The sequence below is a fragment of the Dipodomys merriami genome, unplaced genomic scaffold, assembly GCF_024711535.1.
Source record: "Dipodomys merriami isolate MVZ:Mamm:240054 unplaced genomic scaffold, mDipMer1.0.p SCAF_10, whole genome shotgun sequence".
In the NCBI taxonomy this organism is placed as follows: Eukaryota; Metazoa; Chordata; class Mammalia; order Rodentia; family Heteromyidae; genus Dipodomys; species Dipodomys merriami.
Window position 1 is genome coordinate 29,447,517 of NW_027202271.1, and position 23,546 is coordinate 29,471,062.

At 42.2% G+C, this 23,546-nt stretch overlaps 1 protein-coding gene across 1 annotated transcript in view; it reads right to left on the reverse strand.

Moving 5' to 3' along the window:
- The window catches only part of Cpm (carboxypeptidase M), a 63,810-nt gene extending 44,807 nt beyond the window's left edge, over window positions 1–19,003 (reverse strand). Inside the window, exons 1-2 of the mRNA XM_069988411.1 lie at window positions 18,973–19,003; window positions 18,557–18,719 (exon numbers count right to left, since the gene is read on the reverse strand). Coding sequence (XP_069844512.1) covers window positions 18,557–18,716 — 160 coding nt within the window. The 5' untranslated portion in view covers window positions 18,717–18,719; window positions 18,973–19,003. The remainder of the gene's footprint in view (window positions 1–18,556; window positions 18,720–18,972) is intronic.
- Window positions 19,004–23,546: the final 4,543 nt, after the last annotated feature.

Below are 23,546 nucleotides of genomic sequence, written 5' to 3' on the forward strand. Positions count from 1 at the left end.
CTGAGCTATTTTGCTCATTGCTAATGCTCTACCACTTGAGCCACAGCTCTACCCCTAGCTTTTTTGTTGGTTAAGTGGAGACAAAAATCTTAAGAGATATTCCTGTCTGTGCTGGCTTCAAACCTAGAACTTGAAATCTCAGTCTCCTGAGTAGCTCTGATTACAGGTGTGAGCCACCAGTGCCTAGCTTCTACTAATGTTAAAAAAAGAAAAACTTTATTGAGATAGAATTAACAGAGCATACTATTCACTTGTTTGTGATGGGTATATGATTCAATGGATGTTGGTGCATTATATCACTACTTAAAAAATTATGCCAAACTATTCAACAAAATTGGTGGTGATTGTTAGCAATTTAAGTATACAACTCCCTGGCATTAACTAGATGGCCATGTCTCCAGGTTTTTTTCTTTTTTCTTTTTGTGAGTGGGTATGAGGGTTTGAACTCAGGGCCTCAGACTTGCTCTTCCACTTGAGTCATGCCTCTAGCCTATTTATTTTTTTGCTGGCTAATTAGAGATGAACTCTTGTAGACTTTTCTTCCCTAGCTAGCTTTGAACTACAAGCTTCCAAATGTTAGCCTCCTGAGTAGCTAGGATTATAGGCATTCCACCAGTGCCTGACTCCAGTTTTTACTACTGTGTAAATATTTATATAAACACTGCAACTCTATATCCTCATCGTACTTCGTGCAAATGTTTCCATGGGACAGAAAGTTCCATGTGATAGACAGTAATTAATATAAAAGGTAAACAGAGGAAAAACAGGTTGGCATTTTCCTAAGATGACTACATTACTGTTAAACATGATTTTAAACCTTAAAGAGAGATTTTTCCAAATCAAATGCAAAAACAGAAAAAGAAAATCCCCAAACACAGCCTAGTTTTTCTATGTTCATTCCCATTGTGAAGTACATAACCACAAACCCATCAAAGCAAAGGGTGATTATTACCCACTACCTTAGTGTGCAAATGGAAGGTGCCAATGGTCTATGTCATCTGGTATCTGACAGTCTTGCTGGAGCCTTTTTGCCACACATACCACAGGCAGTTGGACCCTCCATAGAGGCACAGTTCAGGCACTCGATCTAGTGTCTTGTCTTAACCAGATAAGAGTAACCTCTAAATATTTACTTAACCTCATGCCCTCAGGTTCCTCTTTATACAACAGAGGGGCTGGCCAGAGTGCTTTAACGGGTGTGGGCCTAGATCTCAGGGTGTGCTAGGGCACAGGAGGGCAGGAACACGGTCAGTCTCAACCTGCGGCTGTGGTGGAAACCTGTGTCTTGTGGCACAGGGAAGGCTACTTAAGCCCTGGCAAGGCAATCTCTGCCACTATAGGCTGACATTTACTCCATAGGGGACAGACAGGTTCCATAAAGTAAGGCAGAATTATTGCCTTGCTATGTGTATGAAACCAAAGATACTCGGTAAACTTCCAATCTGTTTCCTGAGTAGCTAGGATTACAGGCGTGAGCCACCAGTGTCTAGCATCTGTGGATGTTAAAAAACAAAACAACAACAACAAAAACTTAGGGTGTTTCCCCTGAGTTTCTTTTGCTTAACTCTAGTGCTTTACCCCTCAAGCCACAGCATCACTTCCAGATTTTTCTGACTAGTTGGGTGGAGATAAGAGTCTCATGGCTTTTCCTGCCCAGGTGGCTTGGAACTGAGATCCTCAGATCTCAGCCTCCTGAGTAGCTAAGACTGCAGGCATGAGCCTGGCACTGATGAAGATTTCAAACAACAAAGCTTGTCAGTTCTATTTACCACAGCTACCAGCCAGCATAACTTATATAACCACAATTAAGTAGCATATGCTTCTACAGCATTTCTGTGCCCACCATGTTCTGAACACTTGCCATTTATTAACTAACTTAGGTTCCCAGTAGTCTGTGAAGCAGTGGCCATCATTTCCACTTTATAAGAGGCAACAAACACTGAGAGGACAAGACACTGGCTCAAGAGGACAAGACATTGGCTCAAGGTTGCAGCTACTTAAGAGCAGAGCCAGGATTTGGACTTAAATAATTTGTGCCCTTCAGTGTGTTTATTTTTTATTTTTTAATACTGAAATTGCAACTCAGAGTCTTGTGTTGCTAAGCCATGCTCTAGCCCTTTTTGCTTTTAGTTTCATTTTTAAAAATATATGGTCCTGCATTTTGCCCAGGGCCAGGTTTAGACCTTGACCCTCCTACCTATGTCTCCTATACACCTGGGATTACAGGAATGACCACCATGCCCAGCTTTATGTCCAGATATCATCTCACTTTTTTTTTTTGGCCCAGTTTGGTTTTGAACTATAGTCTTCATGATCTCTGTCTCCAGAGATGTCACTGTACCTAGGCAATGTTTATATATTCTTAACCACTATTAAACTACCTTATTGTTTACAAACATCTGTATATTTATAGATAAAGGCATAAATTGGGTATTTTTCTCTATTCTGATAGTTCTCTAAGTTTAATGCCTGGTACTAATGTCCAAATTTTTGAAAAGCAAGATAATTCTTTGCCAAACACGTGTCCTCCAACCATTTAATTTAGACATATTTCCTTTGTTTTTTTCACTCCCCCCATCTAGAGAGTCAATATGTTGCCTGAGCTATAGAAACTCATGGGATCCTCCAGCCTCAGCCTCTTAAATAGCTGTAACTATAGACATGTATCACTATGCCCAGTTTCTAGAAAATTATTTTTTACATGATTGCCAATAGATAACTTGTGATGCAGCCTATATTCCAACAAGGAAAAGAAGAAAAGGCATTATTAAACTCTTCACTGGTCACTTCTGATCTCTAGATTACACTGATTCGTGAGCCTACTGTAGTTCTGTGTCCTTAGAGGTTGACTTCTTGTGTTGGGTTGTATTCCACTCCAGTAGTAGACTTCTCCCTGGACTGCACTGACCTTTACAGCAGTCCATAGTCTGTTCCTTCCAGGAAATAGAATTTGGATTACCAGCTGAGCAAATTCCAGTGTTTTGGCAGCTTTGAGTTCTTTGAATCTACCAAGGACAAGAAGCTATTTTGTTTTCTTCCCTAATTTAGCCTTTCTCCATCTGAGGCACACAGGGAAAAGCTCTGCTTCCACTAGATTGTTAGTGGAAGTTTCTTGTGTCACCTGACCACCTCCCTTGGAGGGCTACACAGAAGCCCTCTGCTGCTCTGAGCTCACCTCTGTACCCCGGTACTGCACCTGCCTTTTCTCTTTCACCACTGGAAGGATGTTGAAAAGGCTCCATCCTACCAAGCAATGTTAGGGTTCCTGCACTTTTCCCACCTAACGTATCTCTGGCTATTCTTGGAAAACCCAAAGTTGTTAATGGCCACATTCAGCCTCTCCTTTCCTCTCCTCTCCCTCCACCTTGCCTCTCTATGGAGGCTTATAGTCTGAATCTCAGTTGTGAGCAGAGAAGCTCCTGAGCTCAGGGAAACCAAGAGAGGTAAGTACAAGCTCCAGCGCATTGAGATATTCAGAGACACATGGCCCAGGGCAGAGTAAGCGTGTGGGAGTGGGTGAGGTCAAGAACACAGGTGATCAACAGAGACACCTTTTTATTTATATAATCTCCAGGCACTTGGCTTGATAGTGTACAATATTTTCCAACCATCTTGTGCTTTGATTGGTTTCAGAGGGCTGTAAAGCATCATACGTGCATGTCTCAACTAGAATGCCACATTCCAAACGACAGGGACTAAGACTTCTTGGCATCCTCCAGAGAGTTGGCCTCATTGACTTGTGATACAACCTCAATTTACTCTTGGACAGGTATCAGGGCAAGGCAATATGAATCATGCTACTCTCTGCTGGCCATGGACCCTTCATTCCAGTAAAATCTTTTTTTTTTTTTTGTGTCCGGTCGTGGGGCCTGAACTCTGGGCCTGGGCGCTGTCCCTCAGCTCTTCAGCTCAAGGCTAGCACTCTACCACTTGAGCCACAGGGCCACTTCTGGCTTTTTTTCTTTTTGCTTATGTGGTGCTGGGGAATAGAACCCAGGGCCTCATGCATGCAAGGCAAGCACTCTACCACTGAGCGACCTTCCCAGCCCCTCCAGTAAAATCTTATATGGAAACCCAATGCAGAAAGTTAAAGCTGAGCTCCTCTGGTTTAAGGAAGGCAACCACACCGTCACCTCCACAGAAGACTCCTTGGCCTTCTACGCACCTACTGCAAGTGGCAACTAGGACTTTGAATCCTGAAAGACCTGGATTTGAATTCCAATTTTTGTTCCATACTAACCCAGCTGTATTAGGCTGACCTGTGTTGGGTGCTAGTGGCTTAGGCCTGTAATCCTAGCTACTTAGGAGGCTGAGATCTAAGGACTGCAGTTCAAAGCCAGCTCAGGCAAGAAAGTCTGTGAGACTCCTATCTCCAATTAACTATCAAAAAAAAAAAAAAATCTCAGTTGTGAGCAGAGAGGCTCACAGTAGTAGAGCTATGGCTCTACTTCTGGCTAGGCCTTGACCAAAAAACTTCAAGGGCAATATCTAGACCCTGAGTTCTAGCCCTAGGATTGGCACGCGCACGCGCGCACGCACACACACACACACACACACACACACACACACACACACACACACACACACACTATGCAGCTTGTATTATTCATCTTCAAATACCATTTTAATCTTTCTTATTTTTAAAGACAGTGTCGTCAGGATAGAGAACAGGATGTCCTATAGAAACACAGTTCCCTTGAGGCTGCAGATCTCGCCAGTCTTAGCGAGAAGTTCTGTGAGTGGAAATACTTTCCTTATTTATCACTGTTCTCTGAACAAGTTGTTTTCAAAAACAAACCCCATGACAAAACTGTTCTTAAACTTCATATTTTCAAGTAAGCATGAACGAAGGAGATGGTTGTCCAGGCTTCCCTGGGGGGAAAAAAGTGAGATCTTATCTTAAAAATAACCAAAACAGGAAGTAGAGGTATGGCTCAAGTGGTAGAACACTAGCCTTGAGTGAAAAAGCCAACCAAGAGTGCGAGGTCCTGAGTTCAAGATCTAGTACTAACACATACAAAATCTATTCTAAAAATAACAACAACACTCTGGGCGCTAGTGGCTCACACGTGTAACCCCAGCTACTCAGGAGGCTGAGATCTGAGGATCACGGTTCAAAGCCAGCCCTGACAGGAAAGCCCATGAGACTAATTTCCGATTAACCACCAGAGAACTGGAAGTGGCTCTGTGGCTCACGTGGAAGAGCACTTGCCTTGAGCTGAAGAGCTCATGGACAGCACACAGGCACACAGTTCAAGCCCCAGGGCCAACAAAAAATAAAAAAAATTCAGGCAATGGAGGGTCAGGCCTGTAATCCTAGTTACTCAAAAGGCTAAGATATGAGGATCAAGGTTCAAAGCCAACTAAGGCAAGAAAATCTGTGAGATTCGTATATCCAATTAACCACCAGAAAACTGGAAGTGTAGCTGTAGCTCAAAGTGATAGAGCATTAGCCTTGAGCAACAGAACTCAGGGACGGCACCCAGGCCCTGAGTTCAAGCCCCATGACTGACAAAAAGACAAAAACAAAAACAAAAAGGTATGGTTCCAGTGGTAGCCTACCAGCCTAGCAGGGAAAAGTTAAAACCCTAATACTTCCATCATAATAATAACAAACAAAACAACAACCCATCAACTATGTCATTTTTCAATTAGGCATAAATTCCTAGGATGATTATGTTTCTCCCCTTGAATGAAGCAAATAGGTTCCTCCGTGTGTACATCACAGCCTCCTCTTTCTCCTCCAGCTATAATGAACTTGTGTTCCTTAAGGTAAGTATGGTTCTGTATATCCAATACTTCCTCGCCCTCCCTTTCACCTGGCCAAGTGCTCCTGATCCTTCAGCTCTTGCATGCTAATCACATCTGTACTTAGTAGATGCCATTTCCATTCTGTTCACCCCAACTCTGTTGGGGGGCAGGGCCATGCCTAGCTTCTTTATCCAGAACATGCTGCCAACTATGATAGGTATCCAGTAAGTGCCAAATAAATATGTCTGCAGAGAAATGGAATTTCCTTAACCGTTCTTTGGGACCTATCATTCAACCTTAGGACTTCAGTGTTGACTTCCAGCCACATTCAACTTTAACCATGACCTTGAGAGGAAAGAGTTAACATAACCAATCTGCTTAACTTAGTTCTGGCTTATCTCTGGGAATGCCTGAAGTCTTAACAATGACCCTGAATCACACCCCAGCACTAAACTCTTGAAATGTTCACTAATTAGTGAGGTTATTTTGTATCCTAAGGCAGTGGGTCAAGATGCACAAAGCCCAAAAAACATGTAAAAGGAAATGTGAACATTTGTGATGAGATGTGTACCAGGCACCGAGTCAGGGGCTGCACTCTGGGATTATCTCCCTTGAAGAACTCTAAACACAGAAGACTTGAGTGGGCTTCCCTGGGTGGAAGCGTTCTTGTTCTTCATGTAGTCTCTGATCACAGCTGGAGGGAACATGTGGGAATCCTTCAGGAAAAGGACAAGGAGTGAAGGAAGCCTGGACTGCCTTCTCCAGCTTTTGCCACTGTGTATTCTTGTTTGTTTTGTTGGCTGTGGGGCTTGAACTCTGGACCTGGGCTCTGTCCCTCATCTCTTCAGCTCAAGGCTAATGCTCTACCACTTGAGCCACAGTTCTGCTTCCAGTTTTCTGAGTGGTTTATGGGAGATAAGAGTCTCACGGACTTTTCCTGCTTGGGCTGGCTTTGAACCTTGATCCTCAGATCTCAGCCTCCTGAATAGCTAAGACTCCAGGCATGAGCCACCGGCGCCGGTTCTACTGTGTGTTCTTATCCTATGGGTCTGGCACTGCAATCCTTGCTGGGATCTTAGCTTTGAGTCTAACTTATGTTGAGATGTGAATACTTCCAGAAACTCACTATGGGTGGTCATGGAATGCTCCCAAACACTTAGCTTTCCTCCTGCCTCATTGTCAACTTCATTTTCCCCTCCACTGTTGACTCCAGTATATCAGATTCAAAGCTAACTCTATTCTTGTCTTCTGTTTATCTTACTCTCTTGTTTTTTTGTTTTTTTGTTTTTTTTTTTGGTCGGCCGTGGGGCTTGAACTCTGGGCCTGGGCGCTGTCCCTCAGCTCTTCAGCTCAAGGCGAGTGCTCTACCACTTGAGCCACAGCGCCACTTCTGGTTTTCTGGTGGTTTATTGGAGATAGGAGTCTCACGGTCTCTCCTGCCCGGGCTGGCTGTTCAGCCTCCTGAGTAGCTAGGATTACAGGCATGAGCCACCGGCGCCCGGCTCTCTTGTTTGTTTTTTTTTATTATTACTCCTGTGTGTTTCAATACCCTCAGAGTGTTTATGACTTCTAAGCCCAACTTTTTTCCTGAGCACTTGGTACATACTCATCTGCCTGTCAGATAATCCAAATGGGGCAGCTTTTAAAGATTTTGAAATTTTAAGAAAACTGACTAAGTTAGAGTCCTGAATTTTATTCCAAATTTGTCCCCTTCTGATTTCCTCCATCATACACTCAATTGACACACAGAATCCAAGGGGCACCTTTGACTTTTCTTTTTCCTCACAGTTGCCCCTCTCCCAATCCAATCCATTATGGATCCACTTCCAAAACAAATCCTAAATCCCTCTGCTTTCCCCATTATTCAGACAGCATTGCAGTCTCAATCACCACCATCAACATTTGCCTGGATTACCTATTTTTATTCTCACTGCCTCTATATCTGTCCCTTTCTAATGAACTCTGTTCTGCAGCCATATGCTTTTTTTAAAATGTATATCACATTGCATCACTCTCTGATTAAAACCATCTGATGTCTTCCTACTGTTCTCAGAAAAGGATTTGAACTATACAGTGAGACTTGGTTTACTAGGTACTCTGCAATCTGCCCCTTGTACACCTCTCCACCTTTATTAAATACCATCTTCTTCCACTCACCTTGCTCCAGCTATGTTGGTATCATCTCTATTCTTAGAATTTAGCAAACCCAACCCACCTAGAAATCTTAGTGTTATCCAAATTAGGCTGTGAGAATAAGCTCATTCTCATTTTTCAGATCTCAGCTCCAATCTTTTATTCCTAACACATTCTTCCCAACATAATTTCCAGGAAGGTCTAGGCACTGAGACTATACAATAGTGCTCCCTGTCTGCAGAGGATACATTCTAAGATCCCAATGGTTGCCTGAAACTGTGAGAACTATCAAACCCAATATGTACTATGCTTTCCCTCTACACATATCCCTGTGATAAAAGTTTAATTTATTAATTAGATACCGTAAGATGTTAACTATAGTTAATATAAATAAAATAGAACAATGATGACAATATACTATAATTGCCAGCTTTACTACTCTTGCTCTTTGGAACCATTATTGAATAGAATAAGGATTATTATGTAAACACAAACTATTGTGATACCATGAGGCTGATAACTGAAATGTCTACTGATTGGCTAAAGGGCAGGCAGCATATCTGGTGCATATGATAGTTAGGGATAGTTAGGGATAGTTAGGTCATAGGCCAGGCTGGACAGAGAGGAGTGGCGTGAGATTTTATGCTATTTAAAACTTACAAATTATTTCTGGAATTTTCCAATGTCTACTTTCAGGTCACAGTTAACCTTGTGTAAATTAAACAGTGGGAACTGAAACTGAAGATAAGGAGAGACTGTAATAAGTAAGACGGCTTGGCCGTCATAGAGAGTAACAGTTATTCTCTATGACCTTTCTCTGTGCCTTACAGCCATTATCAAAATTTGCTCTTGGTTTTGTCTCTCATTTTTCTCCCTCATGGGCAATGTAAGAAACAGAGCAGAGATTCTGTTTATGCACTACTGTAGCCTTAGCCTAAATCAGTGCCTGGCAGAGAGTGTTTACATCCAAGCAAGAATCAATGGTCAGAGAACATGTAGTTTGAAAAGTCTGAAAGTCTCTGCCACTGCTCAACATGCTTGTGTGTCAGGACTAGAGGCTACAGAGTCTGAAAACTTAGTGCGTCCATTTAGAAGGCATTTTCCAACTTATCTTTCTATTATTCCCAATTGAAAAGGAACCTACTAGTAACAAAGGATGTACCAACAAAGGTTATTTCTAGGATACCTATTATTACAATAAGGTTATTTATCGGAGTCCCAAAGAACACGAAAAAAAAAATACTTTCTCCAACTGAGCAGCTTATATTGGGAATTTAACAATATGTAACTTCTGTATTGTTTGAAAGGTATAAATAAATCTTTCTGATTAAAAACATAAAATAATTCCATGCACTGGTGCTTTATGCTTATATATAACCCAAGCTATGTAGGAGGCTAAGATCTGAGGCAGAAAAGTCCTTGAGACTTTTTTTTTTTGTTGGTCGTGGGGCTTGAACTCTGGGCCTGGGTGCTGTCCATCAGCTCTTCAGCTCAAGGCGAGCGCTCTACCACTTGAGCTACAGCGCCACTTCCGGTTTTCTGGTGGTTTATTGGAGATAGGAGTCTCACGGTCTCTCCTGCCCGGGCTGGCTTTGAACCACGATCCTCAGATCTCAGCCTCCTGAGTAGCTAGGATTACAGGCGTGAGCCACCAGCTCCCAGCTTCCTTGAGACTTTTATCTCCAGTTAATCACCAGAAAACTGAAAGTGGAGCTGTGGTTGAAAGTGGTAGATCTTGAGGGGAAAAAAAAGCTCAGGGACAGAGCCCAGGCCCTGGGTTCAAGCCCAGGTGAAAAACTCCTGAGGAATGTCACATATGAAACCCAATTCTTCGTTTTCCACATTTCCAGATGTCTGCATTTCTGCTAAAGTGAATTCTTCCATTAAAAGGATTTTTAAAATATCTGCTCTTCCTTCGAATACCTGTTTGAGGGGTAGAGGGTGTGTGTGTGTAGGGGTAGGATGCCAGGTTCCTCAGTGAGCATCAAATTCCATTATGTCTATAATTACTTGAAGACACTAACTTCTCTGAATCCTACCCCTGCAACCCAGTGACTCATTCTGACTGACACATCATTGTGAAGCTCAATTATATCTAAGTTATCACACTATTTACCATCAAACTCGTTTTAGCAAAAGAGCTTACAGTGAAAAAAGGAATCTTACTATCTTGAGAGACTAAAGCATTTTCATACAACACATATAAGTGTAGATAAACATCAAAATGTTAAATTATATATACATATCCTGTATATTTATATAATTTATGATAACATAAACAGTATCTATAGACTCCCATGCTTCATCTATCAAGTATGGAGAACCCTTTAAGGCTCATTCAGAGTATCACCAAACACATGTTAGGACCTAGGATACAAAGTTGCAGGAAGCCTGGTAACTAACTTGCAAGTGTAAGACACATCTACCACAAGATTCTCAGGAAGATGGGAAATAGCAAAAGACTTCCTGGAGGAATTAACATTGAAGTGAATCAAACTAAGTTTAAGTTAATGGAATAAATATTCATTTGTGCTCTAAAATGTGTTTTATTAAATTTCACTTGATTGCATTCAGACAAACAGACACAGACAGATAGACAGATAGACAGACAGACAGACAGACAGACAGACAGACACACACACACACACACACACACACACCAATCACTTCTAGCTACAGAAACTTGCAGTGTGTCCTTATCAGCTTTCTGTACCTGCAATTTTAGACCAGTAGTTCTTAATTCTTTAAGACAATGCATTATTTTGTTTCCAATATTTTGCAATTCCTATTTTGCTAAGCTGGCATATGATTCATACATAATCTGTATCCACATATGTACATACATAATTCTAGAAGATCAATGTAACATTCAAACTATGTATAAATGAGAAACAAAAAAGAAAGCAGTTTATAAGAATATGGCATCAGTACATACAAACTTGGGGAAGTGCACCAGAAGACCTAACAGAGAATCAGATTCTTATATCTCCACTCCAGAGTTCTAGATTACAAATGTAGACTGGTTCAGTTTTGTGGGTTCGGGTGGTAGGATTTTCTGCAAATGAAATACGTCACACTGAAGTTGAGAGCAAAACAAAGTCTATTTCCCCGTCATTTACATATAGTTGTGTTCCTGGGAAGTTCAGCATATATTAAAAGTGAGAAGTATTTTTTGTTGGAACATAAGCACTTTGGTTTTAGGCTTAGTTATACATTCTTCTTTTATCTGTGGAGGACATTAGAAAGAGTGAGAGGGGCAGAGTCTTTCATTGTGCATGACTATCTGTATATTGCTGACAGGAGTAAACGAAATGTACCAAGAAGGAAATTCTCCCTCTCTCCAAAGACCTATAACCCAAATCTTCCCTTCACATTACCAAATTCACCCCTAGGGGGCAGCACACTCCTTAATGAAAATCCTTGTTCTTAGATCAACATCTCAAACTAAATAAGGCTCTGTGGTGGATAGGTTCCCAGAACTGAACATCACAACCAAGTCCCCTCTTTTTGTTTTATAACCAAAGAGCACAAGGGGGGAAAAACAAAAGACAAATAAAATCATACACCAAAGGTCTAGATTCAAACTACTTGGGAAGAAACTGAGAACAATGAAAGGGAATCAAAGAATTCTATTGGGGATCACTCAACACAGACAGTAGATTTAATGTAAGCATCTTTTTGGTTGATAGAAAATGCCTGCTAACTCTCAGAATTATAGGGACCAGTGGAGAGGGGAGCAGGTACAGGAGCAAGGTTAGAACAAGCACGGGGCAAAGAAAAAGTGCTTGAAGATTCAGTCTTTGGTACAGACTTAGGTTCCAGTCAAACACCCATGACCTACTAACAATGGATCCTTTTCTTACTCTCATTTTTTAAAACATATAAATTACTATGGCAATGGTACTTCATCCGATTGTTAGAATCAGATGTCTATAAAGTTACAGGCAAAACTTAGGAGGCAGAGTAAACTTCTGTGTTACTTTTAGGATATTCTCTTAAGACATGTTAAAATATGGAGGACATCTAACTTATTTCCCTATAAGAAAAAAAGATAGTTTATTTTACAAACCCTAAATAATCATAATATAAGGCTTATTATTTCAGGTTAAAATGTTTGCATAATTTTAAATAAAAAACATGTATATTGTAGTAGGTTTTTTTTTTTTTTTTTTTTGGTTAGTCATAGGGGTTGAACTCAAGGCCCAGGTGGTCTTTTCTGCTCAAGGCTCTCTACCCCTTGGAGCCACAGCTCCACTTCTGGTTTTCTGGTGGTTAATTGGAGATGAAGAGTCTCATGGACTTTCCTGCCTGGGCTGGTTTTGAACCATAATCCTCAGATCACAACCTCCTGAGTAGCTAGGATTATAAGCATGAGATCCCAGCTTTAGTGGAAATTCTTACATTTTAGTATTTTTCTTGATAGTCCTTGATATGGCAATATTTGCATCACAATAAACACATTATATAAGATCTCAAACTAGTTTTAGGAGCATGTTTGGCAAATAGACTAAGTGTAACTGAAAATCAAGTGCTGTGCCCAAATTTTCTATATAATGTTCTTTTCTAAGGGCAGACAATCAGCTAAAACCCTACTCAATCAAGGCAGAATGTGAACGTAGTACATGCAATGTAGGGGCAAGACAGGAAGCTAACTTTCTAAACATTTGAAAGGGTATAAGAGACATTTAATAAATAGCTATTTAATGAATATGTGACCATGAGAGTTCTTGCAGAAAGACATAGTAAAAATTTCCCTATACTTTAAACATAACAATGACAAATAAATACTATAGTAATCTCTCAAAGCACTCGTGTGTACTAAGTGCTGGTGATTCAGGTCTAGAATCCTAGTTACTTTGGAGGCTGAAAGTAGAAGGATTTCAGCTGGAGGCCAGCCTGCGTAGAATCATTCTTGAGACCTTATCTTGAAAACATCAGTGAAAAACCAGGCTAGAGGTATGATTGAAGTGGTAAAGTACCAGAGTAGCAAGTATGAGATACTGAATTCAAACTAGTACCACAAAAAAAGAAAAAGCATGAGTAACAGAATTAGATTCTATTAATAGCATACTAGTTATTTTAGAGATGTAGACATTGTAATTTGTAAATTTTATACGGTTTTTTTCCCTTGATATAAATTTCTTGAAATTATAAATTAAGATAGTCTTTTATAAAAAGCCAGTTTAGTTAAGTGTATCCAATTCTTTTTTGTGGCTGTTGTTGTTGGACTTGTGAGGCTTAAACTAAGTGCCTGGGCACTGTCCTTGATGAGCTCTTTTGTGCAAGGCTAGCACCCTGCCACTTTCAGCCACAGCTCTACGTCTGTTTTTTTGAGTGGTTAATTGGAGATACAAGTCTCACAGAGACTTCTCTGCTGGGGCCAGGTTCAAACCATGATCCTTAGATCTCAGCCTCCTGAGTGACTAGGATTACAGGCCTGAGCAACCAGTGCGGTCTTTGTTTGTATCTTTTTTTTTTTGGTCACTCCTGGGCTTGAACTCTGGGCTTGGGCGCTGTCCCTGTGCTCTTTGGCTCAAGGCTAACTTGCTACTGCTTGAGCCACAGCGAAACTTCCAGTTTCCTAGTGGTTTATTGGAGATAAGAGTCTCATGGACTTTCCTGCCTGGGCTGGCTTTGGACTGTGATCCTCAGATATCAGCCTCCTGAGTAGCTAGGATTGGTGTGACCCACCAATGCCCAACTGTATCTAATTCTTAAAACTGTTAGATCCAGAAATTTCCATTTTTAGAAATCTATCAATATTAAATTAAGTAAATATTATGTAGCCATCTCCATCTGGCAAGGTGTTTCTCTACCAAGTGAGGTGCTTGGAAGGTTGGGAGGCCTATTTTGAATCCTCTTCTAATACTCATTAGCTCAGGGATCCTTAGTAGGTTAATTAATCTGCCTACATTTGCTATACTCTGTAAATGCAGCTGCTGTTTTGTTATTGTGACTTTCAGCAGCAGGGATTGAAACAATGTTCAAACAGCACGTGGAGAGTACTTGATAACAGAGCTAATTATCAACCTCAGGGCGTTTACAACAGCAATCTTCCTTACCCAGACAAAACAGATTAGATTTATCAGGGAGTGAGTCAAAACTCTTAAAAGCCAGGTGATGGAAGTCTCATTTAAAATGATTCTGTGGTGTTTCATTGGCAACACACCATCTCCTTGGCTGTCATCTATTGAAAGTCAGTCCTTAGTACAAAGTATTTTTTTAGGAAAAAAGAAAAAAAAAGAAAAAGAAAAAGAATCCTGAACTAATTTGGAAAGCTGAGGAAACCCTGAAAAAGCCCTAAAAACACATCTGCATTTGGAAGTGGGGGTTCATGATGGCAAGGAACACATTTAGTGCTCAGCCAATATGCAATCCATTAAATAGATATAGAGTACTAATTATATTCCAAGCTTCTTGCTAGACAAAGGAGCTGAGAACAAAAAAGGGAGACAATCCCTAACTGATCAGAGGAATGAATGAACAATCTGAATGAATGCTGCACCTTTTCTGATTTTTTTTTTCTCAACTCAATCCATGCTTTTCTTTTTTTAAGTTACTTCCCTTGTTTCACCTATGTTTTTCTTTACTATGTCACTAGGTAGTGGCAATTCCTTCACAAGGCTCCACTGAAATATAGTCAATCTACTAAATGAATGGAAGTAAGAAAATATATGTGTTCAGCTGGGTGCTGTTGGCTCATGACTATAATCCTAGCTACTTAGGAGGTGGAGATCTGAGGATCATAGTTCAAAGCCAGCAGGGCCGGAAATCTGTGACATTCTTAATAACTAATTAGCTACCAAAAACCTAGAAGCCAAGCTCAAGTGGTAGAGTGCTAGCCTTGAGCACAAAAAAAGCTCAGGGACAGCACCCAGGTCCTGAGTTGAGGCCCCAGGACTGGCACGCACATATGCATGTGCACGTGCACACATGTGCACATACACACACACGCATACAAGTATTTTTGGGTGGGTTAAAAATTTTCAAAATAAATGGTGAAAAAAATCCAATGATGATAGGATTTTTAATAATACACTGGCTTTGTATCATCATTGTTTATATAAAATTATTCCTAGCTGAATACTGGTGGCTCACTCTTGCAATCCTAGCTACTGAGAAGGTTGAGACCTGAGGACTGAGCTTTGAAGACAGCCTAGGCAGAAAAATCTATTCGTATCTCCAATATAGCATCCAAAAAAGCCAGAAATGGAGATGTGGCTCTGGCAGTAGAGTACTAGCCTTGAGCATAAAAGGTCAGGGACAGTGCCCAGGCAAAGCTGACACAAAAAAGAAAGAACAAAATAAATAAGTAAATAAATAACCTCTAAAGGTACGAATAAGTAACTAAGAAACTACATAAGAAAGAGGCTAAAATACTATATAGCAATGAACTCTGTCATTTCCTGGAAAGAGGTAATGAACTCATGTGAAATGGGAAAAAAAGAACCTAAGTCATAAAAATGAAAACACAGGGGCTGGGAAGGTGGCTCAGTGGTAGAGTGCTTGCCTTGCATGCATGAGGCCCTGGGTTCGATTCCTCAGCACCACATAAGCAAAAAGAAAAAAGCTGGAAATGGCGCTGTGGCTCAAGTGGTGGAATGTTAGCCTTGAGCTGAAGAGCTGAGCGACAGCGCCCAGGCCCAGAGTTCAGACCCCATGAATGGATCAAAAAAAAAAAAAAGTAAAAAGAAAAGAAAACACATGTGATACACACATACAAAATTCCAAAATGAATCTGGCTAGGTAGGAATGTTACTTTCTTTTTTTCCATGGGGAAAGTTGCCCATGTTAATAATAAAAGTAAATAAATAAGTTACACTTATAGAAAATCCTTTTTGTTTAGTAAACTTATACCAGTGGGCATAGAGGCTAGGGTAAATTGCCTATTGAGGGAAAAACAGTTTCAACAAAGGCACATCTCAGTTACTACCCTCACATGCAGATACTTTGGCAACTGACTCACATAGTTGGGGCATAGTTTAACCTACTACTTAAAACCTAAGGCATATTTGAGATTTTTCTTCATCTGAGTAATTATTCAGAGAAACAAACTCAACGCAAACATTTGGCTACTAGTGTCAGATTTTATTATTAAATGATAACTTATAAATCCTTTAACCACAAGAGTGCATATAAGGGGCCGGGAGACAGTGAAGGGAAGGAAGATGTTGTATGAAAGGAAATGTACTCCTTACCTGACTCATTTAAATGTAATCCCTCTGTACGTCACATTTTTAATAACAACAAAGTAAATTTTTTAAGAAAAGAAAGAAAGAAAAGAGAGCTAGGTACCTGTGGTTCACACCTGTAACCTTAGCTACTCAGGACTCTGAGATGTAAGGATTGTGGTTTGAAGCCAGCCTGGGGAAGGAAAGTCTCCAATGAATCACCAGAAAAGCAGAAGTGGAACTGTGGCAGGAGGAGGAGGAGGAGGGGAGGAAAAAGAGGGGGAGGAGGGAGAAAAGGAGGAGAGAGAGGAGGAGGAGGAGGAGGAGGAGGAGGAGGAGGAGGAGGAGGAGGGAGAGGAGGAGGAGAGAGGGAGGAGGAAGAGGAGGAGGAGGAGGAGGAAGAGGAGGAGGAGGAGGAGGAGGGGAGGAGGAGGAGGAGGAGGAGGAGGAGGAGCAGGAGGAGGAGGAGGAGGAGGAGGAGGAGGAGGAGGAGGAGGAGGAGGAGGAGGAGGAGGAGGAGGAGGAGGAGGAGGAGGAGGAGGAGGAGGAGGAGGAGGAGGAGAGGAGGAGGAGGAGGAGGAAAGAAAAAATGAAAAAGAAAAAGCCAGGTACTAGCCACTCAGGAAGCTGAGATCTGAGGATTGCAGTTTTAATTCAGACTGAGCTAGAAAGTCTGTGAGCACTGTCCTGGAGCTTTCAGGGCTACAGCTCCACTTCAGACTTTTTGTTTTTGTTTTTATTTGTTTTTGTCTTTGGTTAACTGGAGGTAAGAGGTCTACAGATTTTCCTGCCTCAGTTCTCAGCTTTCTGAGTAGCTAGGATTACAGGCATGAGCCACTAGTGCCTGGCTTCCATGAGACTCTTATCTCCAATTAACCACTCAAAAACTGGAAGTAGACTTGTGCCTCAAAATTGGTAGACCACTAGCCTTGAGCACAAAAGTTCAGGGACAGCACCCAGGCCCTGAATTCAAGCCCTACCACTGAACAGAAAAGAAAAAAGAATTAAGCCTGTGAGCTTTCAACATTCCTGTAGTTTGACAGGACAGATTAGAATAGTTGATTCACACTTTGAAAGAGACTCCTCTACTGTCTTTCACAAACACTTTGTGTTTGAAAAAATGAAAACTTACCAAATCATCCAGTATTTACAATTAACATCCTCATCATCTTGCAGTTTAAATGGTGACTGAACAATAACTCAAGCTAGTTGTGTTCTATATATTCTTTATTAATATAATTAGTATTCTTAAATCTTTTAAATGGTTCTACTAAGCCCTAAGGGGAAAATGATTTCAAAAGATTAAATACATATGCTGATTTAAGATACAATTTCTCAGACATCCAATTTCTATAATTTGGGTTTACAGAACAATATAGACTAATTTTGGCACTACCTCTTTGGCAGTGTTTTAAAATTAAGGTACTATTATACACAGCTCAAGATTTTTAATACAAGAACTACAACCTTAATTCTTTTGAAAAATGACTACACAGGAATATGGTCATTAAGAGACTTCCAACAAACTTAAAAATTCAGAGCAAAAGTCCAGGTAAAGTTCAAACACACTTTCTAGAGTTGAAATCCAAACTGTTTAAATTTCATGAAACTTTTAATTAAGTTTTTCTGATAATATTTTGAAAGGGGTGCTGATGTAATAAAAGATTAAGAAATAATATCATCTGATGGAATTATTTGCCTCATGCAAAGTAATCTGGGTGTCAATCCTGGTAAAAAGTTTACTATCTAGGGTTGGATATATAGCTCAGTGATAACTTGTAAAATGTTTGAGGTCCTGGGTTTGATAGTACTGGGAAAAAAATCACCATCTGGGTGAATTTGAACAAAATAACTAACTGCTTTATGATTCAAAATTTTCAGCCTCTGAAGATGAGAAGTATATACATATTTCTAAGTTAAAACAATAAAACAAACAATAAGGATGAAAATGTTGGAAGAGTAGCAGCAACTTACTAGCAACATTATTAACTAGCAATTGTCAAGTGGATACAATTTTAAAATAGGCTTTAGTTACAGAACCACTCTGTTTTGCAAAACTTTAGACCTTAGGGTTTATTACACATGACAAAGAAATCTTATCCATGAAACTGCACTAATATTCTAGTTTATGAGACACTTGAAGAAACCTACCTAGATTTAAAGAAATCAAGGAGAAGGGAACTCGGGTGGATTGATAGTCTTTCTCAGGACATGTTAATCTTGAAAAGGAACTAAAATACACATCTCGGATGAACCCTGTCGACAGGATCCCTAAAAACAGAACTCTTCACAATGGAAATGACTCAAAGAATGATCACAGCGGCTCAGTACGATTCAGTTCTTCCTCCCACACGCCTGACAGGGCAAAAGAACAAACTAGAGAATCACCTGGCAAGCGCTGGTTTACCTGTTTGGAGGTAAACAGGTCGTGGTAGCTTCATGGGGGGGGGGGGCATACACAGGCGGGGCGAGGGGACAGGGTGCCGGCAGGCTGACCCTACCTTTCACAGACTTCCCAACACTGTGCAAGTGAGTGATCGAACTGTAGTTCTGGGCCACGCTCTTCAGGAACGCTTCCATCTCTTCTTGGTGGTGGTATCTGAAATCCAGCGCAGCTACCCAGGGCAGCAGAAGCCCAAGCCAGAGGCGCGTGAAGTCCATGTTCTAGAGATGAATAAAAAGAAGAATGAAGTCGAGGAGAGACATAGGAAGCCAAGGGGACGCGGCTCGCTCCGGGGCTCGGGGACCCACTCCCGGATGCTTCCCGAGGAGCACGAAGTTGGAAGCGACACCTTCGGGACTGAGTGCCACCAACAGCGGGAGAGCTCCCTCAGCGCTCCGTGCCATTCACCCCGCCGCCCGCCCCCTTCCGGCAGCTCCAGCAGCTGCGCCCGGCGCCGCGCGCGCCCCGACTAACCGCGGCTCCGGCGTGCGTCTATACCCGCCCGCCAGTCGGCGGCCGCCCGCAGGGCCCGAAGTTATAGCCCAGTCAGAGGGCGGTCACGCCCCGACTCCGCCCCCAGGACCTCCTGTAGTCCAATCAGAAGTCTCGCAGGGCCCCCCTGGTGGGCGGGGCCTCGGACGCCTTCGCACCTAGGAGTGTGCGCCCACGCGCGCCGCGCGAGCGCTGAGAGGCCGCGCGGGCCTTGGGCGGGCCGGGCCATGGCTGTCCCGGGGCGCCGTGCTGAGGGGACGCTGGCTGTCAGGATGGAAATGGTAAGGACTCGGTGGTGGTTCTGAGGGGTGGCGTGGGGGTGGTGTGGCGGTCCTGCTCTGAGAGACACCTTGCGGTCTCGGGTCTCGCGTGGACTGGGGGAGCCCTGGAGCCCTGTCGGGTCCTAAGGACGCGTCAAGGTCCTACAAATACAGAAAGGTTGGAAAGCGTCGAGTTCGGGGAGCATGCAGATGGCCTTGGACCTACCCCACCCCCACCCCGGATTAATGCAGCAGAAACAGGGGTAAGAAGAGTGCGAGTCAGGGCCTGGCACTTGCTGGAGGGTGCCCCACTTCTTGAGCCACGTCCGTAGCCTTTTTTCCTTTAGTTTTTCCTCCTGTTTTTGCTCAGGGCCCGCCTCAGGCCCGGCGACTCCTTCTCAGGCCTTCTACAGAGCGGTGAGAACCGACACAAACCCCCTCCAGCGTTGATTGGTGGAGACGGGGTCTCCACTGGCCTGGAAGCCCCCCATCTCCATCTCTGTCTCAGACCCCCAAGTTAGGTAGTTAGGGGTACAGGTGTGAGCCGCTGCGCCAGGCACGAAAGGGTATTTTTAGAGACCTTGAGTGAATTCTGTGTGCCTTCCACAGTTGAGAATCTCTAGTTCAGGTACAGAGGTTGTTTCTAGAACTTAGGAGGTGGATGCTTAGGTCTCCAGAGATTCCAAGGCAGTAGAGCTGAGGGGCTTAAGGGCTGACACCCTGGTGGCTGTTCCATTCACCATGCCTTAGTTTCTCCTCTGTTTCTGGTAAAACAGAGACCATACTTTTAGCTACCTGAGTGAATTTGGTAGGCATGTTGTGAGAAATCAAGGGCACTCTCTCCGCCAGCTTGCTTCCTCTTAGCTAACACTGTCACTTGAGCCACCCCTCCAGTCTGGCATTTTGCAGGTTATTTGTAGATACTTTCTTCAGACTTTTCTGCTTCAGTTGGCTTGGAACGTTGATCTTTCAGGTCTACGAGTGCTTTCTGATTCATAAATCTGACAGGGTTTGGAGTGGATTTTTTAAAAACATGCACAGTAGTTTCTATGCTAAATGTGACTTCTTCAAAGAGGTACTTTCATTTTTAACTGACTTACAAGCCTGAGGGGAGGGGCTAGGGCTTAAGAACATTGAACTGAGGTGCTATAAGGAAAGGGGAAGGGAGATGACCAGGAACAAAGGGAGGGGTTGTTTGCTTAGTGGGCAGAACATAGTTCAGTAACAGAAGCAAATGGAAGCAAATGGAGGTGTTGTGACTGGCCACTAGAGAAATGTTGATTTCCTCAGTGCTGAGATGGAGAGGCCAACATTGTTATTCCTGAAAAGCAAAGGGGTGCTGTGTGGCTGAAATTGCGGCCTTCAGGGGTTCACATCAGGCCAAGGGGAAGCAAATTCAGATCCTGACTCCTAAGAATGGTGTAGGGAACACAGGATTGAAGTCTGAAGGGATAGGGCCTAGTGATTCCTCTATAGTCTTCATTCCAGTCCCACCAAAAAAGTGTGATCCAGACCAGACAGGAAAGTCCATGAGACTCTTACTGCCAATTAACGACCAAAAAGCCAGAACTGGAGCAGTGCTCAAAGGGTAGAGTATTATCCTTGAGCAAGTTAGCTTAGGGACAGCACATAGGCCATGAGATCAAGCCCCAGGACCAGAACCAAAAAAAAAAAAAAAAAGAAAAGAAAGGAAAAGAAAAAAAGTGTGATCCACACTAGTATCAAGGAAATCTGAGCTTCAAGGTACACTTTTTTCCAACTTAAGGAGAAAGAATACCTGCTCACAAAATGTTATTAGGGCTGGGAAGGTGGCTCAGTGGTAGAGTGCTTGCATTGCATGCTTGAGGCTCTGGGTTCGATTCCTCAGCACCACATAAGCAGAAAAAAAAAGCCGGAAGTGGCGCTGTGGCTCAAGTGGTAGAGCGCTAGCCTTGAGCTGAAGAGCTGAGAGACAGCACCCAGACCCAGAGTTCAGGCCCCACGACCGGACCCCCCCAAAAAATTATCTCAATATAATAAATACTTAATATATAGATATAAATAAACAGTTTAAGCCACAATTTTACCTTTTGGGAGCCTCATTTTCTTACCTATAAAACAAAAATATTATTATTACTATTATTATTATTATTATGTTTTCCATTGCTGGGCACCGAGCCTAGGGCAAGATGCATGCCTTTAAGTAAATCGTCTAACCACTGAGCTGCCTACTATATAAAGTTATACTCAGTAAAATCTCAGTAATTATCACCTATTACTATTATATTATTATTTTACCTTCTGCAGTAATCCCTCTACACTTAAACAACACCAGTTCTCTTTGCAGTGTGTATGATTGTAATGATCAATAGCAATAGCTTACATTTATTGCTCACTTTCCCTGTTAGGTATGGATAACTTCTTTAAAATGTTCCAGATCCCACATGATTTGAGATATATTATCTCATTTAATTCTCAAACCATCCTTAGTAGGTAGGTGTAGTTGTGACTGTGACCCCTGAGAGTCCCTGCCTCACCTTGTTGACTATACCAAAAACTCAAAAGACTTGAAAGCCATTTGTCAGGGTCAATTTGTCCTGCAATAAGGTAACACTTTTCTCTAAGAAAATGCATAGTCTGGCTGCTGCCTACTATAAAAGCAGTGAATTCCTAAGCTAAGTGTTTCTCAGCTTTTGCACCTTCTACCTGGGCTTCCCTGTATTGCCCCTGGAGGAGTTGGGGAGTAAGAGGAACTGACAAATACACAGCTCAGGCTGCTAACTGCAACAGATAATAAAGTCCTCTGTGTCTGACCCAGGAATCTCATGTGTCCTGCCCTAAGTGAGCCAGTAACTGACAAACTATTAGCTTGCAGTGGGAAAATCTCCAACCCTGTAAAGAAGTAGCTTGGCTATTTGCTAGTGGTACTACATAGCTCACTGGCTTTCTTCAGTCCTATGAGTTGAGCATAGTGTCTGATGTATCAAAGGCACTAAGTGCTTGTTGAATGAATAATTCATATTATTTAAGTAATTTACATAGGTATCAAATAATCCTCAGAACAAGCCTTACAAAATAAGGACTATTATTTCTTCTTTTTATAGTTGAGAAAAAAGGTTTGAAGAGTTTAACTGACTTGCCCATTTTCACTCAACTAGGAAATGGGGCAGTCAGGATTGCTTTCTGGTCATGACAAAGTCTACAAACCTACTGCACATGAATAACTCAGTGTGATAAGGAAAATAGTGTGTGTGTGTGTGTGTGTGAATGTGAGAGAGTGAATGTGAGTGTGTATTTATCTGTGTGTCTGTGTATGCTGGTACTGAGGTTTGAACTTGAAACTTCATGTTCTTGCTCAGATAGCACTCTACCACTTGAGTTATACCTTTGAAGCATGGGCTGGCTTTAAACCAGGATCCTCTGGATCTTAGTCTCCTGAGTAGCTAGGATTGTAGGCCTAAGCTCTGGTGCCTCGCTCCCATCCTCTCTTCCTCTTCTTGTGCCTCTCCTCCTTTCTTTCCCCTTTTCTCTTCTCCTTTCCTTTTCTCTCCTCCCCCCCTACTCTCCTTGCTTCTTCTTTCCTATTCCTCTCTTCTTCCTCTCCTTTTCTTCTCACTCTCTTTTCCTCCTCCACTGACCCTCTTTCCTCTTCCATGTCCTCCTCTTCTTCTTCTTCCTCGTTCTCCTTTTTCTTTTTTCTTTTCTTTTCTTCCTTCTTTTTTTTGGGGGGGGGGGTCCGGTCGTGGGGCCTGAACTCGGCCTGGGCGCTGTCCCTCAGCTCTTCAGCTCAAGGCGAGTGCTCTACCACTTGAGCCACAGTGCCACTTCCAGCTTTTTTCTTTTTGCTTATGTGGTGCTAGGAATCGAACCCAGGGCCTCATGCATGCAAGGCAAGCACTCTACCACTGAGCCACCTTCCCAGCCCCAGTTCTTTTAAGACAAGTTTTCTTGAAATTTCACATGTATAACACAAAGCCATGGACTAATGTTGCCCTATTGAAGTTGGCCTGCTATTTCTCATGTGATCTTACCTATGACCTCCCATGTAGCTGGTTCCACAGTCTTGTATTACCATGCCCAGATTATTGATTGAGAGAAAGTCTTGTTAACTTTTTGCTCAGGCTGGTTTTGCACCAATCCTTCTGACCTCTGCTTCCTAAGTAGCTGGGATTATAAATGTGAGCCACTAGCTAAGAAGAGTTTTGACGTGAAAACCTGACACAGAAAAGAAACTAAAAGATATCCAAGATCATTTTTCCAAGTTTTTCAATTTCCTTATGAATGAGGCAATATCATTCTTTCTGATGGATGAGTAGA